The sequence below is a fragment of the Chionomys nivalis genome, chromosome 2 (assembly GCF_950005125.1).
Source record: "Chionomys nivalis chromosome 2, mChiNiv1.1, whole genome shotgun sequence".
In the NCBI taxonomy this organism is placed as follows: domain Eukaryota; kingdom Metazoa; phylum Chordata; class Mammalia; order Rodentia; family Cricetidae; genus Chionomys; species Chionomys nivalis.
In genome coordinates, this window is record NC_080087.1 from 42058470 (window position 1) to 42080275 (window position 21806).

The window sequence follows — 21806 nt, forward strand, 5'->3', positions numbered from 1 at the left end:
TGTTGCTGGTGCCTAGGGAGGTTAGATCCTCTAGGACTGAAGTTGCAGATGATTGTGAGCTGCTGTGCAGGTGTTGTGTATTGAACGTGGTTCCTTTGCAAAAGTAACACCTGTTCTTAACTGCTTAGCCTATAGGCTAGTCCAGTGGTTCTCAACGGGTGGGTCAGGGCCCTCTCAGTTGCGTACCAGATATTTATATAATGATTCATAACAGCAGCAAAATTACAGTTATGATTAAGTAACTTTTTGTTGGGGCTCACCACAACATGAGGAACTGTATTAAAAGCATTGCAGCATTAGGAAGGATGAGAACCACTGCTCTAGACCCATTTCCTAAGCTTTGAAGGAATCTCACATCTTTACTTTGAATTGTGCACTGTAAACTCCGAAACCATACCTCCTCACAAGATCAAGCAATGAGGTTCCTCTCTTTGGATGTTCTGCAAGTTAAGTAATATTTATTTATTTTTTAAGTTAAGTAATATTTGTGTGTGTGTGTGTGTGTGTGCATGCTCCGGACTAGCTAGCCAGATCTCCTTGTCTCAGTCAAACCAGCACGGGGATGACAAATGGACCACCAACCCTGACAGGTTTTATGTGACTGCGGGGGATGTGAACTTTGACCTTCATGCTTACATGGAGAGCACTTCATTCACTGGGCCACATGTCCAGTTCCAAGTTAATACTTAATTGCTAGAGTTTGCATATGTTTATTGTATACAGAATGATGCTGTTTATGATATATTGTGTGGATCGTACAATGGCTAGTTCCAGCCACTTCGTATGTTCATTTCCTAACACACTTATTATTTGTATGTAGTGAGCATGTTTAACATCTAATCTCTCGGCCCTATCCAAGTACATAACACTTGTATACCATTATAGTTTCATGTTGTCATAACTTACAATGCTTGGATACCTTTATAGTTCCATGTATTCAGTATATCCTATAATACTTGGATACTCATATAGATCCATGTTTTCATTATTCTTACTATCTGTATAATTTATTTACTAAACTTATCTCCATAACTATAATTTTATTGCAGGTTTTTTATACAAAATATGAAGATATTTTCCCTCTACCCAATTCCTCCCATATTCTTCCCACCTCCCTTCCTTTGGCTAACAGTTTATTTCTTTTTTTTCCTAGTCATATGAGTAAGATTATGTCTTTCTTTTCTTTGTTTGGCCTAATAATAATATCTTCAAGATTTTTTCACTTTGTTGCAAAGGACAGAATTTCCATCTTTTTAAAGACTGAATATTATACCATTGCTATATGTGTCTGATTTTCTTTGTGCATTTATCAATTGATGAGCATGTAGGTTGCTTCCATATTGTGAGTGATGTGACAATGTGTAAACTACAGAGATCTCTTCACATATTTATGTCATTTTCTTTGTTTATATACTCAGAAATTAGATTTTTCCATTTTTATTAAAATTTTTCCATAATGTCTAACTAGTTTAGATTCCTACTAGAAGGTATGTGAGTTTTTTCTATCCATCCTTGACAACTTCTATTATCTTTAGTATTAATAATACTAAGAATTCCAGCAAATTTGTGAGTGGTAGACTCTTCACATTAAATTTTTTTTTTTTGAGACAGGGTCCCATGTAGCCCAGGCTAGCCTCAGACTTACTGTATATTTATGGATTACTTTAAATTTCAAATCCAACTTCTTTTGCCTCCTGAATGCTATGATTGTAGTTGCTTAAAATGTATCTGGTGGGGAATCTCTGTCAGCCAATAATCTTTAAGAGGTAGGATCAGATTAGGGCGTGACCTTTTGGGTACCCAAAGAAAAACATCCAGAGGCCCAGGGTTTGCTCTTTTTCTCTCTGTATGGTTTGTGTGCTTTACAACTGAGGTTGGACTTATTGTTTTTGTCTTGTGAGTTTGTCCCTTATAATAAAGCATATATAATTGGTTTATCTTGGCATAGAATGGGGTTCTTTAACCCATGTCACTCAACACATATCCAGCTACATGTGATGTTGGGAATAAAACCCAGAGCCTCATGCATTCTAGGCAAGCATTTTAACCAGCAGAGCTGTGCCCACAGCACCATATTTTGCAATTTTAAAAGACAAACGGTTGACCCATTAAATGTCGCATATGAGTTCCAGATTTCCAACTTTTTTTTATCACTATCTATCTGTTTTTGGGATTGAGGAGGTTGACCTTTGATGGAGGGGCCAGTTCCAAATATGTGGAGCACATGGACATTGTAAGCATCTTTCTGAATATTTCACAACCTTCCCTCAATTGGTTCCTTTTTCATTGATGAACCATTTTTTTCTTTGTCCATTTATTTGTTTGACTTCATTTTGTGAGCATTTTGGTCATACTGATAGAACAATGACAAGAGCCTCAGGTGTTTTGGTGGCCTCCAGTTTGAAACTTGGAAGATTTATGTCTGGACAGCTGTGTGCAAAACCTTTGCACATGGAGATCAGCATATTCCCCCAAAGATATAATGAGTGAAACTAGAAGAATAATGAAGAAAAATGACAGATACCTGGAAGGGAATAAACAGGGTTTGCCTCTGCTCAGCAACTCCCTGAAGGCTTCTTAGGAAAGACTGACTGATTAATTGAATCAATCCATCATGCTTGAAGTGACAGCATCAATTTGTAATCTTTTTTGGAAGCCGTTTTATTCCATTGCTGCCACAATTTAAATTCACATGGGGACAGAATGAACAATCCACAAAATACTTATTTTAATATTAAGGTGTCGTATTATTAAGGAAACTTCATTATGGAAAAGATTTAGATTAATTTTGATAATGATTTAGACTGAGTAAGAAAGTCAGCATGTGGCTTCTCTGAATTTATCATGTAAATTTATCATATAAATTTATCACATAAATACCACCTTTTATTGCCCATTAAAACCTTGAGCACATTAATTCTAATCTTCAATGATTTAAAAATTACATTATTATAATTCTATAGAATATAAAATATTCCTGTTTTTTCCTGTTTTAGGAGGAACTTTTCTCCATTTTTATTGCTTTTACTTTCTGTCAAAACTCATAAAGTTTTAGAAGATTTCAGTGATAAATATAATGCTAGCACATATCAACTTGTTCAATTTCTCTCTGAATTAAATGGCATAAAATACACAAATGTTTGAGCTAGTATTGCTTCATAGCCATAAAAAACATGTGTCAGTATACTGACTTGTTTTAAACTGAACATCACATAGTGATCATAGAGTTTTTTCTTTTCTTCCTTGGAAGTAAGTAAAAGGCATATATAATAAAATGCGAAGAGAATCATCCGCAGATCCTCAACAAAGATTTAAATGGGATGAAAATAACGGAAACTTCTTTTTACAGCATCAGGATCTTAACACCAAATTTTCGGAGTATAAGTCTTGAGTTCTGAAATTTACCAAAGACAAAAAAAATTGAGGAAATATTTCCTTGATGAATTTGTGTCCTGCTCAAGATGAGAATGCTTAAGTAAACTTAATCTCTCTAATTTACTTATTCATAAATGTATGATAAATAAAACCTAGGATACAATTGGTAGGGTAATACAGAAGGACGTAGCATATATCCATGTTTACCTGTGGGTATAGGTTATTGGCTTTTGAAAGAACTGTAATAGAATAAAATATATTTTAATATCAAAATACTTCAAGCCCAATAAACAATAGTTCAGAAACATTTTATGTTTTGACACTGTTGTAGGGGCTTCCTTACCTTAAGTCATTTGAATTTACACCATCCCGGGTCAGTTGATAGAGGCTGGGGTTTGTATGATGACCAGAGTGCACAGCATGATTTTCTGTGGAACGGGGAATTGTTTACACTTCCAGAGTGAGTATATCCCAGTGTTATGGATGTTATTTAACTACTTGGAACTCTTTTGGTCTCTATAATGAATGGATCTGGCTTTCAGAGATTAATTCTAAATGGAAATTATTTTAAAAAGCTTGTATTTCCAAATTAATGTGCCGCATTCACTACATGAGTGGGATATTGGATGCATTCTTTACTGTATCTATTGTTACATTTTAAATACTTACCACATGTAGCCTGAGTTGTGTTTGTTGTTTTAAAATCTTATGACTTGTTTAAGCGAGACTTTCAGAAGAATATTTTCCTTGGGGACTATGTATGTGTCTATATATGGTTAGCCTGTTCATGTCATTGCCTTTGATGCAGTGGAGATGCTATGAACCTTTGACTTCGCAGTTAATGAAGAACCATCCTGAAAGGCATTCTCACAGGCTTCAGTGAACACCACCTGGACATTCTGTTCTCATCTGGAACCAGAGCTAAAAAGCTACTTGATCACGTTCAAGGCTCTCACTATGTGGCCAAGGAATCAAGCACAGAAAGTCTGGCTCCTGCTTCTTGGTACACAGCACAACTTCTGCAGTTTCCTCTTGCAGTGTTGGAATTTTGGTTTGTGGTCATTGGTATGTGTCCGTGTACAGTGGGAGGAGCATAAGTCAACAGCAGCCTGAGGCCGTATCAGCCTGGTCCAGCTACCACCTGCCCTTCCATGCTGCAGTTAAGAATAATGAATTACCAGGGGCAAGTCTTTTCCTTTTGTCCCCACAACCTCAAGCTGTTTCTACACAGTTGTCTTCTGCTGAAGTAGACATCCATATTCTAACATCATCAACAACAGCTTATGTTATCAAGGGGGCAATTAGTAGTCTTTTTTTTTTTTTTTTTTTTTTTTAGTTTTTTCGAGACAGGGTTTCTCTGTGGTTTTGGAGCCTGTCCTGGAACTAGCTCTTGTAGACCAGGCTGGTCTCGAACTCACAGAGATCCGCCTGCCTCTGCCTCCCGAGTGCTGGGATTAAAGGCGTGCGCCACCACCGCCCGGCCTCAATTAGTAGTCTTTAAATTATTTCATTTAAAATAAAACAGGAGCGAGGGAGATAGCTCACTTGGTAAAGTGTTGCTTCATAAGCACGGGAACTGAGCTGGATCCCAGCTTGCTTGTTATCTCAATGCGGGTGAAACAGAGACTGATGGATTTCTGGAACTCACTGAGCAGCCAGCTAGTCTAGTCTAATCTAATTGGTGAGCCCCAGGTTCAAGTGAGAGACTCTGTTTCATTAAACAAAATGGATAGTTCCTGAGAACTGATACCTTATGTTGAAATTTGACTGCCACGCACGTGTCCATACATGTGCACACATACCCCTTCCCCACAGGCACATGAACGCATACAAATATTTTTATAAAATGGAAAATCCCTACCTGTAGATTAATCAAGTGATTTTAAAAAAACATTATTTCATTATATGGATGTGGGTGTTTTGTCTGTCTGTCTGCCTGTCTGTACACCAGTTTTGTGTCTGGTGCATGTGAAGGCCAGAGGAGGGGCAATGAATCTCCTGGAATTGTAGTTCCAATGGTTGTGAGCTGCCAATGAGTGATGGGGTTCACCATTGGGTCCTCTTAACTACTGAGCAATTCACTTGGACCCAAACCAAATGATTTTAATCTAGTGTCCTTTAGATGTAAAATCACAAAGCAAAGAGAAAAATGCTCTTTAGGGGACAGTAAGCCTGCAGCAGGCAGTCTGAAGTGGGAGTCCAGTGTTGGAAGAATGGAAGTGGGTGCTACCCATAGCTGAGTTATATCGATGTTGGAGTCTGGCAGTTCTCTTTCATGGCTGACCACTTACTGAACCGCAAACAATATTGGTAGCATCATCAAGCAAGTCTACAAGGGTTTCCCTGTTAGTGACATAACCAAATCCATTGCGAGAGGTAACAGGAACTTTCAGGGATGGCTCAGAAACTTCATTGTTTTTCCATTTATTTTTAAAATGCAAATTACACTAGTAAGTCAAAAAAATCACTCTGTTAAAAATACATTCAGAATTAACAAATGCAGGAGAGGAAAAAAAAGACAGATCAGGATTGTTAACTCTTGCTTTCAGGATATTAGGTTTATAACAAAAGCTCAGCCTAGAAAAATAGCATTCTTCACCAGATTTTGAGGAGGATACAGCTGTACAACTTTGATGTTTCCCAGATAGAATCAACCACACGACTGTGCTTGCTGCTCCTAAAAAGGCCCGCCCTCTGACTACTCTTTAGCAGTCAACAACTGTTTCTGAAATATTTGGTGGTGATGATAGATATAATGACTTGGTGGTGAGTCGGCTGCAACTTAAAAAGAAATGTGACGGCTTAGTTTACTTCCTCCCTACACACACGCTACAAGGTGGACTCCCATCGCAGTAGCAAGACGGTGAAACCTCACTTCAGTAGTGGCATTAGAATAACTTCTGGCATGTATAGCATTTGTATTTTGGGAATAAAAGGGACAGTACATTGGTGAACAGTTTTCTTCAAACATTAAACATGCATCTCACTATAAAAACACCATATTAGGTTTCACCGATGTGTTTGCAACTGTTCAATTTATGCCTGTAGGTATGGGCCACCATAAACAAGCCACTGGGAAAACTCAAGTGTGAGGGTTGAAATCTTTTCGCACATGTGGTGGTGTAAGTTCTGATATTTACTTTCGGTTCCTTCATCGCTTTTAAATGGGTATGTGGTCATGTTTCACAAAACATCTATGCAAAGACAGCAACTGACCTGTCTTATGGAGATCTGAATGAGTTAAGATGCAAAACGGGTTAACCCAGTAAGCAAAATCTTAAGTGCCAAAAGAAAAAAAGGTTGCTCCATGACAATGTCTAACTTCTCGGTCTGAATCTCACTGCACGTCAAGATGATGTGCTAAAGAAAACTCGGTTTTCGTGTCTCAAGTGGACCCAAGAAAACATGACTCATCTGTGTTACTGATAAGCTTGAGCTAATTATGTTTCCCACTAATGAGAACCAAACAGTGCTTGAAAATATAGAACTAAATTTCCTAGGAGTTCAGAATATCCCATAAACACATTGACCTACTATTGTCTCCAAAGGCATTTCATTGCCAACTACGTCAACAGCACAGGTTTTTTTTTTCTGCCACAATAATACAGGAGGATTGAAATACACTCTAACACACAACAGATCCCCCAAATACCACAAAGAGATCTCAAAGATTTCACTAAGTTAGCTATTGCTCCCCCCCACCCGCCCCAAAAATAATCTCGTACGCCGAAGATAGAAAAGAAAGTTCACCTACATTGGGTCTTGGATTTGAGTTAGATATAAAAGAGTAAACATAGCTAATACATTGTCAGTTGGCCTCTGTCATAGAAATCCACAGCTGTTTCCAGTGTTAGGAAAAGCCATTTGTAGATACTCAGGGAAGCACCTAACGTGCAAGAGATACAACCAAGCAGTCAAGCCATCTGCTCTTTCGGTTGATTAACGAGTTTAGTAAATTCACACATTTTACTTTGTTTCACCCCGACTACATTAGAAGATCATGTTTCAGAGACATGAAGATGACAGCTGCTGTTGCCATTGGTACTTGTCTCTTTGTGGCCACCGAAGAGGCTCAGTGGTAAAGTATCATTTCCTTACACAGACACATTGGGGCTGCTGAGAGTTTCCATCTTCTTCCTTGACGCGAGACAGAGTCAAATTGTTCGGAATTAATAGCAGTGTGTGAGCCTAAAGGAAGTGACTGGGGGACTGAGAGTCTCGGGCACACAACTCAGATGGGTTAAGGCAAGTAAGTACGGTATAGCCTTTAGGGCAAACATCCTGCCATTTCACATTTGGTACAAGGTCATCACAGCATGTTCTGTCTGTATGTTTTTTTTTTTTTTTTGAATTTTTTTTTTTTTGAATTTTTTTTCTTTTTTTTTGCAATTATGTTGCCTAAGTAGCTGTGGTGCTACCAACGTGTATGATACGGAGTGCAGAAAACAGGGTTCCAAACAAGTGTGCCTGGGTTAACTCGGCACCTCCCAGAGTCAACAGGCTGTGCTGCAGAGGAGTAAGAAACAGCCTGCAGGGGGCACCAACGTGTCTCCTTTCCCACCTTCAAAGGCCTGGGAGAAGGGAGCCTGCTTTAAGGAAATCCAGGATAGGCGTGGCCTGCATATTTATCAGCTTCAGTCAGAGGTCCAGTGGAGTTAATGTGTGCATGATCGTGATAGTGGTGAGTGTATGTGTGTTTTCACACATGTGTCTATGTAGAAACTTCCTGTTTGGTCTGGTAATAACGTGATGTGTATTTAAATTCATTTGCTTCTTGCTCTTCATAAAAGGCAGGAGGCCACTGCGCAAGTCATTTGAGAAGTCCATGGGTTGACAGACAGAAGTCATCTGTGTTATTTTGACCTAAGAGAGAGAAAAGAAGATTTTGATCAAGAGAGAATGCTAGCTGCTTTTTACTTCCCACTCTCACTTCTCCAAACACAAGAGCAAACAGAAAAGAAAAGATAGGGGACATAAGGAAGTAGAAGTTCAGATTGGGACTTAAACATTTTTTTCTCCCTTTTATTCCTCCAGTGTCACCAATAGAGGTCACATATGATCATTCCAGAAACACATGAAATGAGTATGTACTGCCATCAGCTGCCAAAATGACACAGTGTTTTTGCATGCTGTCTAGTACATTACAGGATATTTGTAGTAGGAAGGGGACACCATCATGTTCATAGGTGCTATGGCACATAAGTCAGTTGGGATTAAAAAATTACTTTATTAGAATGTTAATGAGATGACACGGAAATTTCTGATGGTTATCAATTTATTTTGTATATATGTGAAAAACTGTAGGCCGAGAGAGAGAGAGAACCTTTCTTCTATATGGTCATATATCTGAAGAATTACAAACTAAGAACACACACCCAAAATAACTATCAATTAAGAGGACAGTTTATTTTCCATTGGTTGTGAATGTGAGTTCCTGCTGTCAGTGACTTGATGGCTTTGTCCAGGAGCAAGACCACAGATTTGGTGGATGTAATAGAAATCCCATAGCTAGAACTGTACATTGCTTTTTAGCATTTGCTTTCTTTCGAAAGAACAGATGTTATTTCAATATTGGCAATATAATATGACTAGGGCGCTTGAGCTGGCCCATGATGTTAAATTCCTCTTACTTTACAAGACATATTTATGGTGAGCTGACAGGCAAAGGTATACGCCAATGACAAAGACAGAGTTGGTGCTTAGGGCTCTGCCTCTCAGTGGGGATGAGGTTTACAGGTGAATCAAGTTTGATTTTTCATGGGACCCCACTAGGCAGTGGCTTTCAGAAGACAGATTTTTGAGGGTTGCATAGCTATAAAGCTCCGCATCCAACACTACAGAGTGTGAAATCAAGGAGATAAGGGAGATGGGGAAACGGGGCAGGGCACCTGTGTGGGAATGTGACAGCCACCTTAGCTGTGTGAACCAGTGAAATAAAACCAGGGAAGGCAATGCCAGGCTGGACTGGCAGTCCTTTAAGGAATCGAAGAGACATCAAACAAGAGTCAGGAAAAGTACATGTGTGCCACCAACAAGCTGGGGGAATTTTGTTTTCCTGTCCCTTGATTCTGCTTTTTTGGTTTATAGGATAAAATTACAGAATTTTGTGATCTTATACTTCCTAAGAGATGCTTTATAGAAGAGGCGAAGGCAGAATTTTGACTAGTAATTTTTCATGCACCTCAAGTATTCCTAACATCCTGGACATGCGTCTTATTAAATGTTTAGAAATTCATTAGTAATGAGACTTAAAAGCTGTCACATAATTGTGCCATTCTCAGGCACTGATGGGGGAGAATGATAACTGATTATGTTTATTTGGAAGGTAAAGTTTTCTATTTAAGAAAATTAGGGAACGTTGTGCTCTTAGGGAATTTAATTCTTTACAAAGATAACCTTTTTAAAATTCTTGTTTAAAGATTGACATTAGAGTTAAAAATGCTTGATTGGAAACAATATGCTTGATGACAATATACTTGTTCAAGAAAAAATGTGGAGAGTGGAAAAACACATGTTACCTTTGGAGAACACAAATGTTTCAGTTTTGTTGGAAGAAAGTGTCTCAGGGAAGCTCCCACAGCATTTATGCTCCTAACAAATTAAAAGCGTCAGTAGTTGCTATCTCAGTATTATGTGTTCCTAGCACCATTTACCATCCACTTGCTTATAGCGGTGACACAAAAGTTATTAAGAAAATGTTTCAATAAAACATTGTGCCCAGATCAGCATACTCTTGCAAGTCATGTTCAGGAGCTCAGGGAACCACTGAGAGCTTTTTGAAAGGAAAGTGAAGGCATCAATGAGGACTTTAGGAATATTAATTTAGCAGCCATGTATAGGATGGGGCAAAAGTTCTGAAGTTACGAAACTGGAAAACTCAATGGTTGATCATGGATACTTGAAATAGGCAGCACTTTTGGATGTAAAAGAAGGATGTGTGATCTACTGTTTGTAGAGATAATGATTCGAATGGGATGTGATATTACTTGACTTCTGGATAGGTACAATCGGTTTGTATGAGTGGCGCTGTTCAAACACTTGCAGAAGACTACAAGGGACACATAGAAAAAGGCAGGCACAAAGCACACACCATTCTCTTTTAGAAGAGAAACTTATGAGAAGTGTCTAAAGAGCAATCTGTTTGGAGCAGACGTACCCCCAAACTCCATCCACTGACCTACATGCTGAAGGCATTAAAAGGTAAATGACTTATGGCGGAGGACAACGACAACAAACACATATCTTCAAAGAGAAGTCACATTTTAAAATGAATTGGAAGCTTACTTTCTATTTTGATCTTCTCTTGCAATTCAGCATATCACTTGATGCTGAGATATAGAATTTGCTATCAGTTGTTATCCAAGGGAATTTGCCTAAACACAGATATAAAAATCAGGCTCTGATTGTTGGTCTGTGCTCTTGAGTGCTACAGTTAAGGGTTTGAGCAGTTTCAGTTCTCATGTTCCAGGTTCATTTTGACTTTCACATTACTAAGGTATGGCTCAGAGTTTGAAATGTTGGAATATGTATCCATCACTAGGGTGAACTAGCATTTATCATTTAAACAAATACTCAAAACTAATCTGGAGGGCTGATAACAAGGATATGAACACAACCAGCATCATTTGGGACTGTATCGGGGAAGCCAGAGACTAAGTTTTATATTGTTACATATAACTGCCTATACTGTTAGAATATTTTCAAAATATACACATTTCAGGTAATTTAAAGAATTATTATATAATGGAGGCTTTCGAGCCATGTAGATGATACTTACACAAGACTAAAGAAAACCTTAAAGGCCTTTCAATGTCATTTTTTTAAACACGAAGAAAAGGTTTTAGAATCATTCTAGTAAAAACAATATTATTAGTAGAAAATGGAAATATACAGCCAAGGAAAAGTTACATGCATTTTTTGTGCCATGGTACACTTACTTGACTATCTTTTCATACCCCAGAGAGATACTTTCTAAGTCGAGTACTTACATGTACATTGGTTGTAGTTGTAAGTGAGATGTCTTCTGAGGCCCTTGATAGCCATAAGAATCAAAGCCGCCTATGAAGTCAACTGAGAAGGACAATTTCATTTGTTAGTTCACTTTTCAGAAGATATGGAAATGAATGCTCAAAGTCCTTACAAATTAAATAATCAAGAAAACTAAAGCTAATTAATAATGAAAAAGCAAAAAGTAGTTTCTTAAAGGTAGTGACTTTCTTTCTTCAAATATGAGATTCAATTATTGTTTTACAATAGTCTCTATACTTTTCAGAAGAGATTTCACATATTTCTCAAGTAACAAAGACATAATTGGACTAATAAAACTTCTCTTGAACATTAAAGTATGATCTTTTTTTAAAAGATTTTATTTATTTATTGTGTATACAGTGTTCTATCTGTCTGTATGTTTGCAGACCCGAAGAGGGTACCAGATCTCACTATAGATGGTTGTGAGCCACCATGTGGTTGCTGGGAATTGAACTCAGGACCTCAGGAAGAGCAATCAGTGCTCTTAACCTCTGAACCATCTCTCCAGCCCATGAACTATGATCTTTGGTTAATGTTGAGGAGTCTGGGGTAACAAACTACAAATGTACATAAAAACGGTGTTAATCAATTCCATGTATCTGTCCACAGTTGAAACACTACTATTAATATTATGTATTCTGATGATTAAGTGCAGAGTACTGTGGTTGACTATCATGTAAATTAACTCAATATGGCTATGCTTGCTATCCTATCGCATGGTTTATAATCTAAACAATAATAAGTTAGATGTGGAACAAAGTCTAACATCACTCAGATACAATGCATATCAAGTGAAAGACCCAATAAGATACAGTATTTTCCAAAATGTTGCAAAAACATTGCCGATTTCACATGATCTTACACAGTAACATTGGCCCTCTTCCCATCCTGTGGTTTTGATCTCTGTCATTTCCTGCCAAACATGGGTAGAGGTGTTGGGGCAGGTTTGCATCTTACAGCAAGGATGCTCTGTTATTTTAGAGCTAGCTCATTCAGAGTCATTTCTTTTCTCTTTTTTCCTTTGACAGGCTCTCTCTTTATACAAGCCACCATACTGTGAGGAAGCTCAAGCCAATCCACACAGAGAAATTGATGAATACCCACATGTTTATCCCATTGTCTGGCTGAGATCCTAGCCCATAGCTGCCATGCACTCCCAGATATGTGGAGAAAATGTCTCTACCTGATTACAGACCCCAACAGTTAAATCAACTCACTCTTGAAGTATTTCTAGCTTGGCTGTTCTCTGACACCAAAGAACACAGATAATTCCATCTCTACCTAATTCTTGTTTAAGTTATGGAACCTTCAGATTTTTTTATTTTTATTTTTTATTTTTGAGACAAGGTTTCTTTCTGTAACCCTGGCTGTCCTAGAACTCATTCTATAGACCAGAATGGCTTTTTTGTTTGTTTGTTTTTTGTTGTTGTTTTTTGTTTTGTTTTTCGAGACAGGGTTGCTCTGTGGTTTTGGAGCCTGTCCTGGAACTAGCTCTTGTAGACCAGGCTGGTCTTGAACTCACAGAGATCCGCCTGCCTCTGCCTCCCAAGTGCTGGGATTAAAGGCGTGCGCCACCACCGCCCGGCTCAGAATGGCTTTGAACTCAGAGATCTGCCTGCCTCTGCCTCCCAACTGCTGGGATTACAGTATAACTAATGTTTATAACACTAAGCTTTGGCAAAACAAACAAACAAACAAACAAACAACAACAACAACAACAAAATCAGGGAAGGTAGTAGAGTTCTGCAACAAAGCATTGCTCTGCCCTCTCTTTTTCAGATGCACATATTGAGGCTGTGTCATGAGACAGAAGGCTAAAGCTATGAGGCCTACAAAAGAGATTACAGAAAAGAGAAAGACAGAGACATAGAGACTAAATTAGGTTTCACTCAGAGACCTTTGTTTTCTTAGTAGTTTATTCTATTGGCTTACATTGTCTTCCTTTGGTTCTTTTGTTAATACCCTAGAGTAGTTCAGATAGAAAGGACAGCAAAGAGTGAGATAACATTAAGTTTATGAGGCGTATGCAAGAGGAAATCTTCCTCTCACAAGGGATGCTATTTTTAATGTGATATTTGACTCACAGAGAAACTTAGCAAAAGGTATAGGACTCCTATTCCTCTTTTTGTCATATTCACATCTGTACCTTCTCCCAGTATTAATATTCCCCATCAGAGATGTACATTAGTTACAGTGGATTAGCCTACATCGCTACATCACTATTCTCAGAAGTTAATAGCTTCCTCTAGGATTCACTCTTGGTCTTCTACAGTATAAGGGTTTTGACAAAGACATATGGCATGAATCTACTAGTATAGTATAAAAAATAGCCCCATTGTGTAAAATAGTCCCTATGCTCTATATAATATCCTCCTTTCCCAGCTTCTGTGGCAACTGATCTTTTTGTGTATCAATAATTTTACTGTTTTACAAGATATCATAGAACTGGAAGCATATATCATTTAACACTTTCTTTTAAATTTTGTTGGTTTGTGTGTGTGTGTGTGTATGCGCACGCACATCTGTATGCCATTGTGCACGTAATGAGGTCAGAGGACAGCTTTGTGAAGTCAGTTCTCTCCCTCTACTTTTTATGGGCTCCCAGGATTGCACCCCTGTCCCCAGGCTCGTGCTTTACCCACTGTGTTCTCCTACCCCTCCTCATATAATCCTTTCCATTGACTTCCTCCACTTCAAGTCTCTTCTATGTACTTTTCATTTGTATGGGTAAGCTCATTCACATTTGTGCAGGTGCACATGTGCACATGTGTGTAAATGGACTTGGAGTTTTCCTTGGTTTGTTTTCCGCCTTGGTTTTTGAGACAGGGTCTCTCAGTTTTGCCTGAAACTTGCTGATTCAGTTGCGCTGACCAGGATCGAACCCTAGGAATCCTTTTGCCACTTCTCCCCCTGCACGGAGACAGGAGTGTATGCTACCACATCTATTTGCTTTTTCCCCTGGCTTTTTACAGGGGTGCAGGGGAGCAGACTCAAGGTTTTATGTTTGTTGACCAGTTACTTAACTGACTGGGCCATGTCCCTAGATCCTGTTTTATTGTTGTGTTATGTTATGTTTTGTGTGTGTGTGTGTGTGTTATAACATGGCAGTAGATTTCATTTTAGGACTGGGAAACCCTCTCCCTCCAGTTTGAAGCAGATTCTCTTTTTCTCATGAAGAGTGGGATGATATAATGAAACAGAGAGCACTATGTTAGAAGGTCAGGAGCTCCAATGTTAGTCTCCAAATGACACATTCTAAATTTGAGACAACTTTCAAAGCAAATCAAGCATTTTATAGGAGAGCAATAAAAACAGAGTGGAGTGCTTTCACTTTCTAACTTGCCTATATCTCTATATTATCTAATATAGACAATACCAGGATGAGTAATGGTTGACAGCCAAATTTAAACTTTGTGTCTTTGCGATGCCACATATGAAGAAAGCAGAGATAAAAGATCGAATCCAACTTAAAAAAATGTTTTACTTGTGGACTAGTTTAACTTTAAAGGGGTCAGAGGAACAAGGGCTTTGCTGTGAGATTGTGCCTCTTAGGAACATCAGAGCATGGTACATAAAGTCTCACCAACATGGGTACCTAAATAGAAGCAGAACAAAGACAACACCAATAGACATCTAACATGGAAAGGCCAAAGATCATAAGGCCTTAGCCCTAGACAAAGAACTACAAGCAACTGAACATACTGAGACTAGGAGGAATAGTCTTCCCCAGGGAAGAGCACACTGATAGCTATCTAATACCAAATGTCAGGCACTTGTATTGACCGAAAAATATGTATACATTGTACACACATATACAATGTATATAATGTTATACATTGTAATATTATACAAACTGATAAGATTGTATTTATGTGCTTAGGAATCTATCATCTATCTATCTATCTATCTATCTATCTATCATCTATTTATCATCTATCTGTCTATCTATCTTATCTATCTATCTATCTATCTATCTATCTATCTATCTATCTATCTATCTATCTATCATCTATCTACCTACCTACCTATCATCTATTTATCTATACCAGTAATAATTGTTAAAAAAATATGCCATAAATTTGAAAAAGAGTAGGATAGATAAGAGTACTTGGAGAGAGCAAAGTGTGAGAAATGATGTAATTATATTATAACCTCAAAACAAAAGCAATGAAAAATAAATTAGACTAAAGTAGAAAAATATGTTCTAATGGTACAGTGGTCTATTTAAAAGAGGCACACTCATTCATTGCTGGTGGGAATGCAAACTTGTGCAACCACTTTGGAAATCAGTGTGGCGATTTCTCAGGAAATTTGGGATCAACCTACCCCAAGATCCAGTAATACCACTATTGGGAATATACCCAAGAGATGCCACATCAAATGACAAAAGTATCTGGGTTTACGAACTACCCAACCTGCACGGAGATCTGATCTCGGCACCAGGAGAGACAGCAGGGCGGTGAGTTTGTGACCAGTGGCGGCGGAAGCAGCCCTGGACAGGGAACTCTGAAGTTCCTCATCCCCCTCCCTATACTCCCCGGGCTCCCTGCAGAGGCTCTACCCCCGCATACTGCCTCTCTCTTCTTCTCCCACCCAGCTTGCATCCAGAACCCTTCTTCCTTCTGTCCCCTTTCCTCTTTGGGCACATAACACCATCCAGCTCAGTCTGTCTGGCGCTGGGGGCAAACCCTCAGGGCAAGTAGGCAGGCGAGACCTCCTTTGTCTCACTGGCCCGCCTGCACCAACCAAGGTAGGCGCTTTGTTTACGAACTACCCAACCTGCACGGAGATCTGATCTCGGCACCAGGAGAGACAGCAGGGCGGAACTACCCAACCTGCACGGAGATCTGATCTCGGCACCCCAGGAGAGACAGCAGGGCGGTGAGTTTGTGACCAGTGGCTGCAGAAGCAGCCCTGGACAGGGAACTCTGAAGTTCCTCATCCCCTCCCTATACTCCCCGGGCTCCCTGCAGGGGCTCTACCCCCCCATACTGCCTCTCTCTTCTTGTCCCACCCAGCTTGCATCCAGAACCCTTCTTCCTTCTGTCCCCTTTCCTCTTTGGACACATAACACCATCCAGCTCAGTCTGTCTGGCGCTGGGGGCAAACCCTCAGGGCAAGTAGGCAGGCAAGACCTCCTTTGTCTCACTGGCCCGCCTGCACCAACCAAGGTAGGCGCTTTGTTTAGGAACTACCCAACCTGCACGGAGATCTGATCTCGGCACCAGGAGAGACAGCAGGGCAGTGAGTTTGTGACCAGTGGCGGCGGAAGCAGCCCTGGACAGGGAACTCTGAAGTTCCTCATCCCCTCCCTATACTCCCCGGGCTCCCTGCAGGGGCTCTACCCCCCCATACTGCCTCTCTCTTCTTGTCCCACCCAGCTTGCATCCAGAACCCTTCTTCCTTCTGTCCCCTTTCCTCTTTGGGCACATAACACCATCCAGCTCAGTCTGTCTGGCGCTGGGGGCAAACCCTCAGGGCAAGTAGGAAGGCGAGACCTCCTTTGTCTCACTGGCCCGCCTGCACCAACCAAGGTAGGCGCTTTGTTTACGAACTACCCAACCTGCACGGAGATCTGATCTCGGCACCAGGAGAGACAGCAGGGCGGTGAGTTTGTGACCAGTGGCGGCGGAAGCAGCCCTGGACAGGGAACTCTGAAGTCCCTCATCCCCCTCCCTATACTCCCCGGGCTCCCTGCAGGGGCTCTACCCCCCCATACTGCCTCTCTCTTCTTGTCCCACCCAGCTTGCATCCAGAACCCTTCTTCCTTCTGTCCCCTTTCCTCTTTGGGCACATAACACCATCCAGCTCAGTCTGTCTGGCGCTGGGGGCAAATCCTCAGGGCAAGTAGGCAGGCGAGACCTCCTTTGTCTCACTGGCCTGCCTGCAACAAGCAAGGAGAGACATCACTATAACACCAGGAGACTAGCACTGCAGAGAGCCATCACTGGGAAGGTACATCAGTAGGCAAGGAGACCTGATCCGGTAAAAGAAGATCCAGAGGGGAGCATTCGGAGAAAGAGATGGGCAGGCGCCAATGCAAGAATTCACCTAACAATCTGAAAAACTATATGAAACCACCAGAACCCAGCGACCTCCCAACAGGTGGACATGAACACCTTAATCATGAAGAAGTAGATAAAATTGACTTTATGAAAGTGATTGACGCCCTTAAACAACATGTAAAAAATGCCCTTATAGAAATGGATGAGAAGTATAACAGAAAGTTTGAAGAATTGAGTAAATCAGTGAATGATACCCTAGGAAACCAAGGAAAAACAATCAAACAGATAATGGAAACTGTTCAAGACTTAAAAACTGAAATGGAGGCAAAGAAGAAAACACAAACAGAAGGTCAGCTGGACAGGGAAAATCTAGGTAAACGAATAGAGACTACAGAAGCAAGCATAACCAACAGAATACAAGAGATAGAAGAAAGAATCTCAGATTCTGAAGATACCATAGAGAAAATAAACACGCTGATCAAAGAAAACAGCAAGGCCAACAAATTCTCATCACAAAACATTCAGGAAATATGGGACACAATAAAAAGACCAAACCTAAGAATAATAGGAATAGAAGAAGGAGAAGAAGCGCAGCTCAACGGTCCAGAAAATATATTTAATAAAATTATAGAAGAAAACTTTCCCAACCTAAAGAAAGATATACCTATGAAGATTCAAGAAGCATACAGAACACCGAATAGGCTGGATCAAAAAAAAACATCCTCTCGCCATATAATAATCAAAACACAAAGCATACAGAATAAAGAAAGAATACTAAGAGCAGCAAAGGAAAAAGGCCAAGTTACTTATAAAGGTAAACCTATCAGACTTACACCTGACTTCTCTATGGAAACCATGAAAGCCAGAAGGTCCTGGATAGATGTACTGCAGAAACTAAGAGACCATGGATGCAAGCCCAGACTACTATACCCAGCCAAGCTTTCGTTCACTATAAATGGAGAAAACAAAATTTTCCAGGATAAAAACAAATTTAAACAATACGTAGCCACAAATCCAGCCTTACAGAAAGTAATAGAAGGAAAATCACTAACCAAGGAGTCCAACAATGACCACAATATCTCAGACAACTAGAGACCCTTCACCAGCGCAACACAAAGAAGGGGAACACACAAAATTTCCAACTTAAAAAATGACCGGAGTTAACAACCACTGGTCATTACTATCACTTAATGTCAATGGACTCAACTCTCCTATAAAAAGGCACAGACTAAGAGATTGGATACGAAAACAGGATCCAACATTCTGCTGTTTACAAGAAACACACCTCAACCACAAAGACAGGCACCTACTCAGAATAAAGGGTTGGGATAAGGCTTATCAAGTAAATGGACCTAAGAAACAAGCAGGGGTGGCCATACTAATTTCTAACAAAGTTGACTTCAAACTTAAATCAATCAGGAGAGATGGAGAGGGACATTTTCTACTCATAACAGGAACAATTCATCAGGATGAAGTCTCAATCCTGAATATCTATGCCCCTAATATAAAAGCACCCACGTACGTAAAAGAAACATTGTTAAAACTCAAGGCAGCCATCAAACCACACACATTAATAGTAGGAGACTTTAATACTCCTCTCTCACCAATGGACAGGTCAAGTAGACAGAAACCTAACAGAGAAATAAGAGAATTAATGGAGGTAATGAATCAAATGGACTTAACAGACATCTATAGAATATTCCACCCAAATAGGAAAGAATATACCTTCTTCTCTGCAGCTCATGGAACCTTCTCAAAAATCGACCACATACTCGGTAACAAAGCAAACATCCACAGTTACAAAAAAATATTAATAACCACCTGTATCTTATCAGATCACCATGGATTAAAGCTAGAATTCTGCAACAATGCTACCCCCAGAAAGCCTACAAACTCATGGAAACTGAATAGTCAACTACTGAACCATTCCTGGATTAAGGAAGAAATAAAGAAAGAAATTAAACTCTTCCTTGAAGACAATGAAAATAAAGAAACAACATACTCAAACCTATGGGACACTATGAAAGCAGTTCTGAGAGGAAAGTTCATAGCACTAACTGCCCACTTAAAGAAAACAGAGAAAGCACACATTGGAGACTTAACAGCCCACCTGAAAGCTCTAGAAAAAAAAGAAGCAGACTCACCTAGAAGGGGTAGAAGACTGGAAATAATCAAACTGAGGGCTGAAATCAACAAAATAGAGACACAGAAAACAATTGAAAGAATCAATGAATCAAAAAGCTGGTTCCTGGAGAAAATCAACAAGATTGATAAACCCCTATCCAAACTAATCAAACGGCAGAGAGAGAATTTGCAAATTAATAAGATCAGAAATGAAAAGGGAGACATAACCACAGACACAGAGGAAATTCAGAGAATCATTAGATCTTACTACAAAGGCCTGTATGCCACAAAACTGGAAAATGTAAAAGAAATGGACGCTTTTTTAGATAAATACCATTTACCAAAGTTAAACCAGGACCAGGTGAACAACCTAAATAGACCGGTTAGTCGTGAAGAATTAGAAGCTGTTATCAAAAACCTCCCTTCCAAAAAAAGTCCAGGACCAGATGGTTTCAATGCAGAATTCTACCAGAACTTCCAAGAAGACCTAATACCTATTCTCCTTAATGTATTTCACAATATAGAAACAGAAGAGTCATTGCCAAATTCCTTTTATGAAGCTACAGTAACTCTGATACCAAAACCACACAAAGACACAACCAAGAAAGAGAATTACAGGCCAATCTCACTCATGAACATCGACGCAAAAATCCTCAACAAAATTCTGGCAAACCGAATCCAAGAACACATTAGAAAAATTATCCATTATGATCAAGTAGGCTTCATACCAGAGATGCAGGGCTGGTTTAACATACGCAAATCTATCAATGTAATCCATCATATAAATAAACTGAAAGAAAAAAACCATATGATCGTTTCATTAGATGCTGAAAAAGCATTTGACAAAATTCAACATCCCTTTATGATAAAAGTCTTGGAGAGATTAGGGATACAAGGGTCATACCTAAATATAATTAAAGCTATATACAGCAAGCCGACAGCTAATATCAAATTAAATGGAGAGAAACTTAAAGCCATCCCACTAAATTCAGGAACACGCCAAGGCTGTCCACTCTCTCCATACCTCTTCAATATAGTTCTCGAAGTTTTAGCAATAGCAATAAGACAACATAAGGGGATAAAGGGGATTCAAATTGGAAAGGAAGAAGTTAAACTTGCATTATTTGCAGATGATATGATAGTGTACATGAGCGACCCCAAAAACTCCTCCAAAGAACTCCTACAGCTGATAAACGCCTTTAGTAATGTGGCAGGATACAAGATCAACTCCAAAAAATCAGTCGCCCTCTTATACACAAAGGATCTGGAAGCAGAGAGAGAAATAAGAGAATCATCACCTTTCACGATAGCCACAAACAGCATAAAATATCTTGGGGTAACTCTAACCAAGGAAGTGAAAGATCTATTTGACAAAAACTTTAAGGCATTGAAGAAAGAAATTGAAGAGGATACCAGAAAATGGAAGGATCTCCCTTGCTCTTGGATTGGGAGAATCAACATAGTAAAAATGGCAATTCTACCAAGGGCAATTTATAGATTCAATGCAATCCCCATTAAAATCCCATCAAAATTCTTCACAGATCTTGAAAGGACAATAATCAACTTTATATGGAGAAACAAAAAACCCAGGATAGCCAAAACAATCTTATACAATAAAGGAACTTCTGGAGGCATTACCATCCCTGACTTCAAACTCTATTACAGAGCTACAGTAATGAAAACAGCGTGGTACTGGCATAAAAACAGAGAAGTCGACCAATGGAATCGTATAGAAGACCCGGATTTTAACCCACAAACCTATGAACAACTGATTTTTGATAAAGGAGCTAAAAGTATACAATGGAAGAAAGAAAGCATCTTCAACAAATGGTGCTGGCACAATTGGATGTCAACCTGTAGAAGAATGAAAATAGACCCATATCTATCACCATGCACAAAACTCAAGTCCAAATGGATCAAAGACCTCAATATCAATCTGAACACACTGAACCTGATAGAAGAGAAAATGGGAAGTACCCTACAACATATGGGCACTGGAGATCGCTTCCTATGTATAACCCCAGCAGCACAGACATTAAGGACAACATTGAATAAATGGGACCTCCTGAAATTGAGAAGCTTCTGTAAAGCAAAGGACACTGTCATTAAGACAAAAAGGCAGCCTACTGACTGGGAGAAGATCTTCACCAACCCTGCAACAGACAAAGGTCTGATCTCCAAAATATATAAAGAACTCAAGAAACTAGACTTTAAAAGGATAATTAACCCAATTAAAAAATGGGGCACTGAACTGAACAGAGAATTCTCAACAGA

At 39.4% G+C, this 21806-nt stretch overlaps 1 protein-coding gene across 4 annotated transcripts in view; it reads right to left on the bottom strand.

Annotated features, from left to right (window-relative positions):
• Window positions 1–7066: 7066 nt before the first annotated feature.
• Nkain2 (sodium/potassium transporting ATPase interacting 2) overlaps window positions 7067–21806 on the bottom strand; it is a 1052194-nt gene continuing 1037454 nt past the window's right edge. Inside the window, exons 7-9 of one of the 4 annotated variants that reach the window (XM_057761725.1) lie at window positions 11364–11445; window positions 10660–10748; window positions 7067–8238 (exon numbers count right to left, since the gene is read on the bottom strand). In XM_057761725.1, the coding sequence (XP_057617708.1) occupies window positions 10724–10748; window positions 11364–11445 (107 nt within the window). In that variant the 3' untranslated portion in view covers window positions 7067–8238; window positions 10660–10723. Of the gene's footprint in view, window positions 8239–10659; window positions 10749–11359; window positions 11446–21806 lie in introns of those variants that run through there. The other 3 variants (XM_057761729.1, XM_057761726.1, XM_057761728.1) reach the window with 3 other exon arrangements.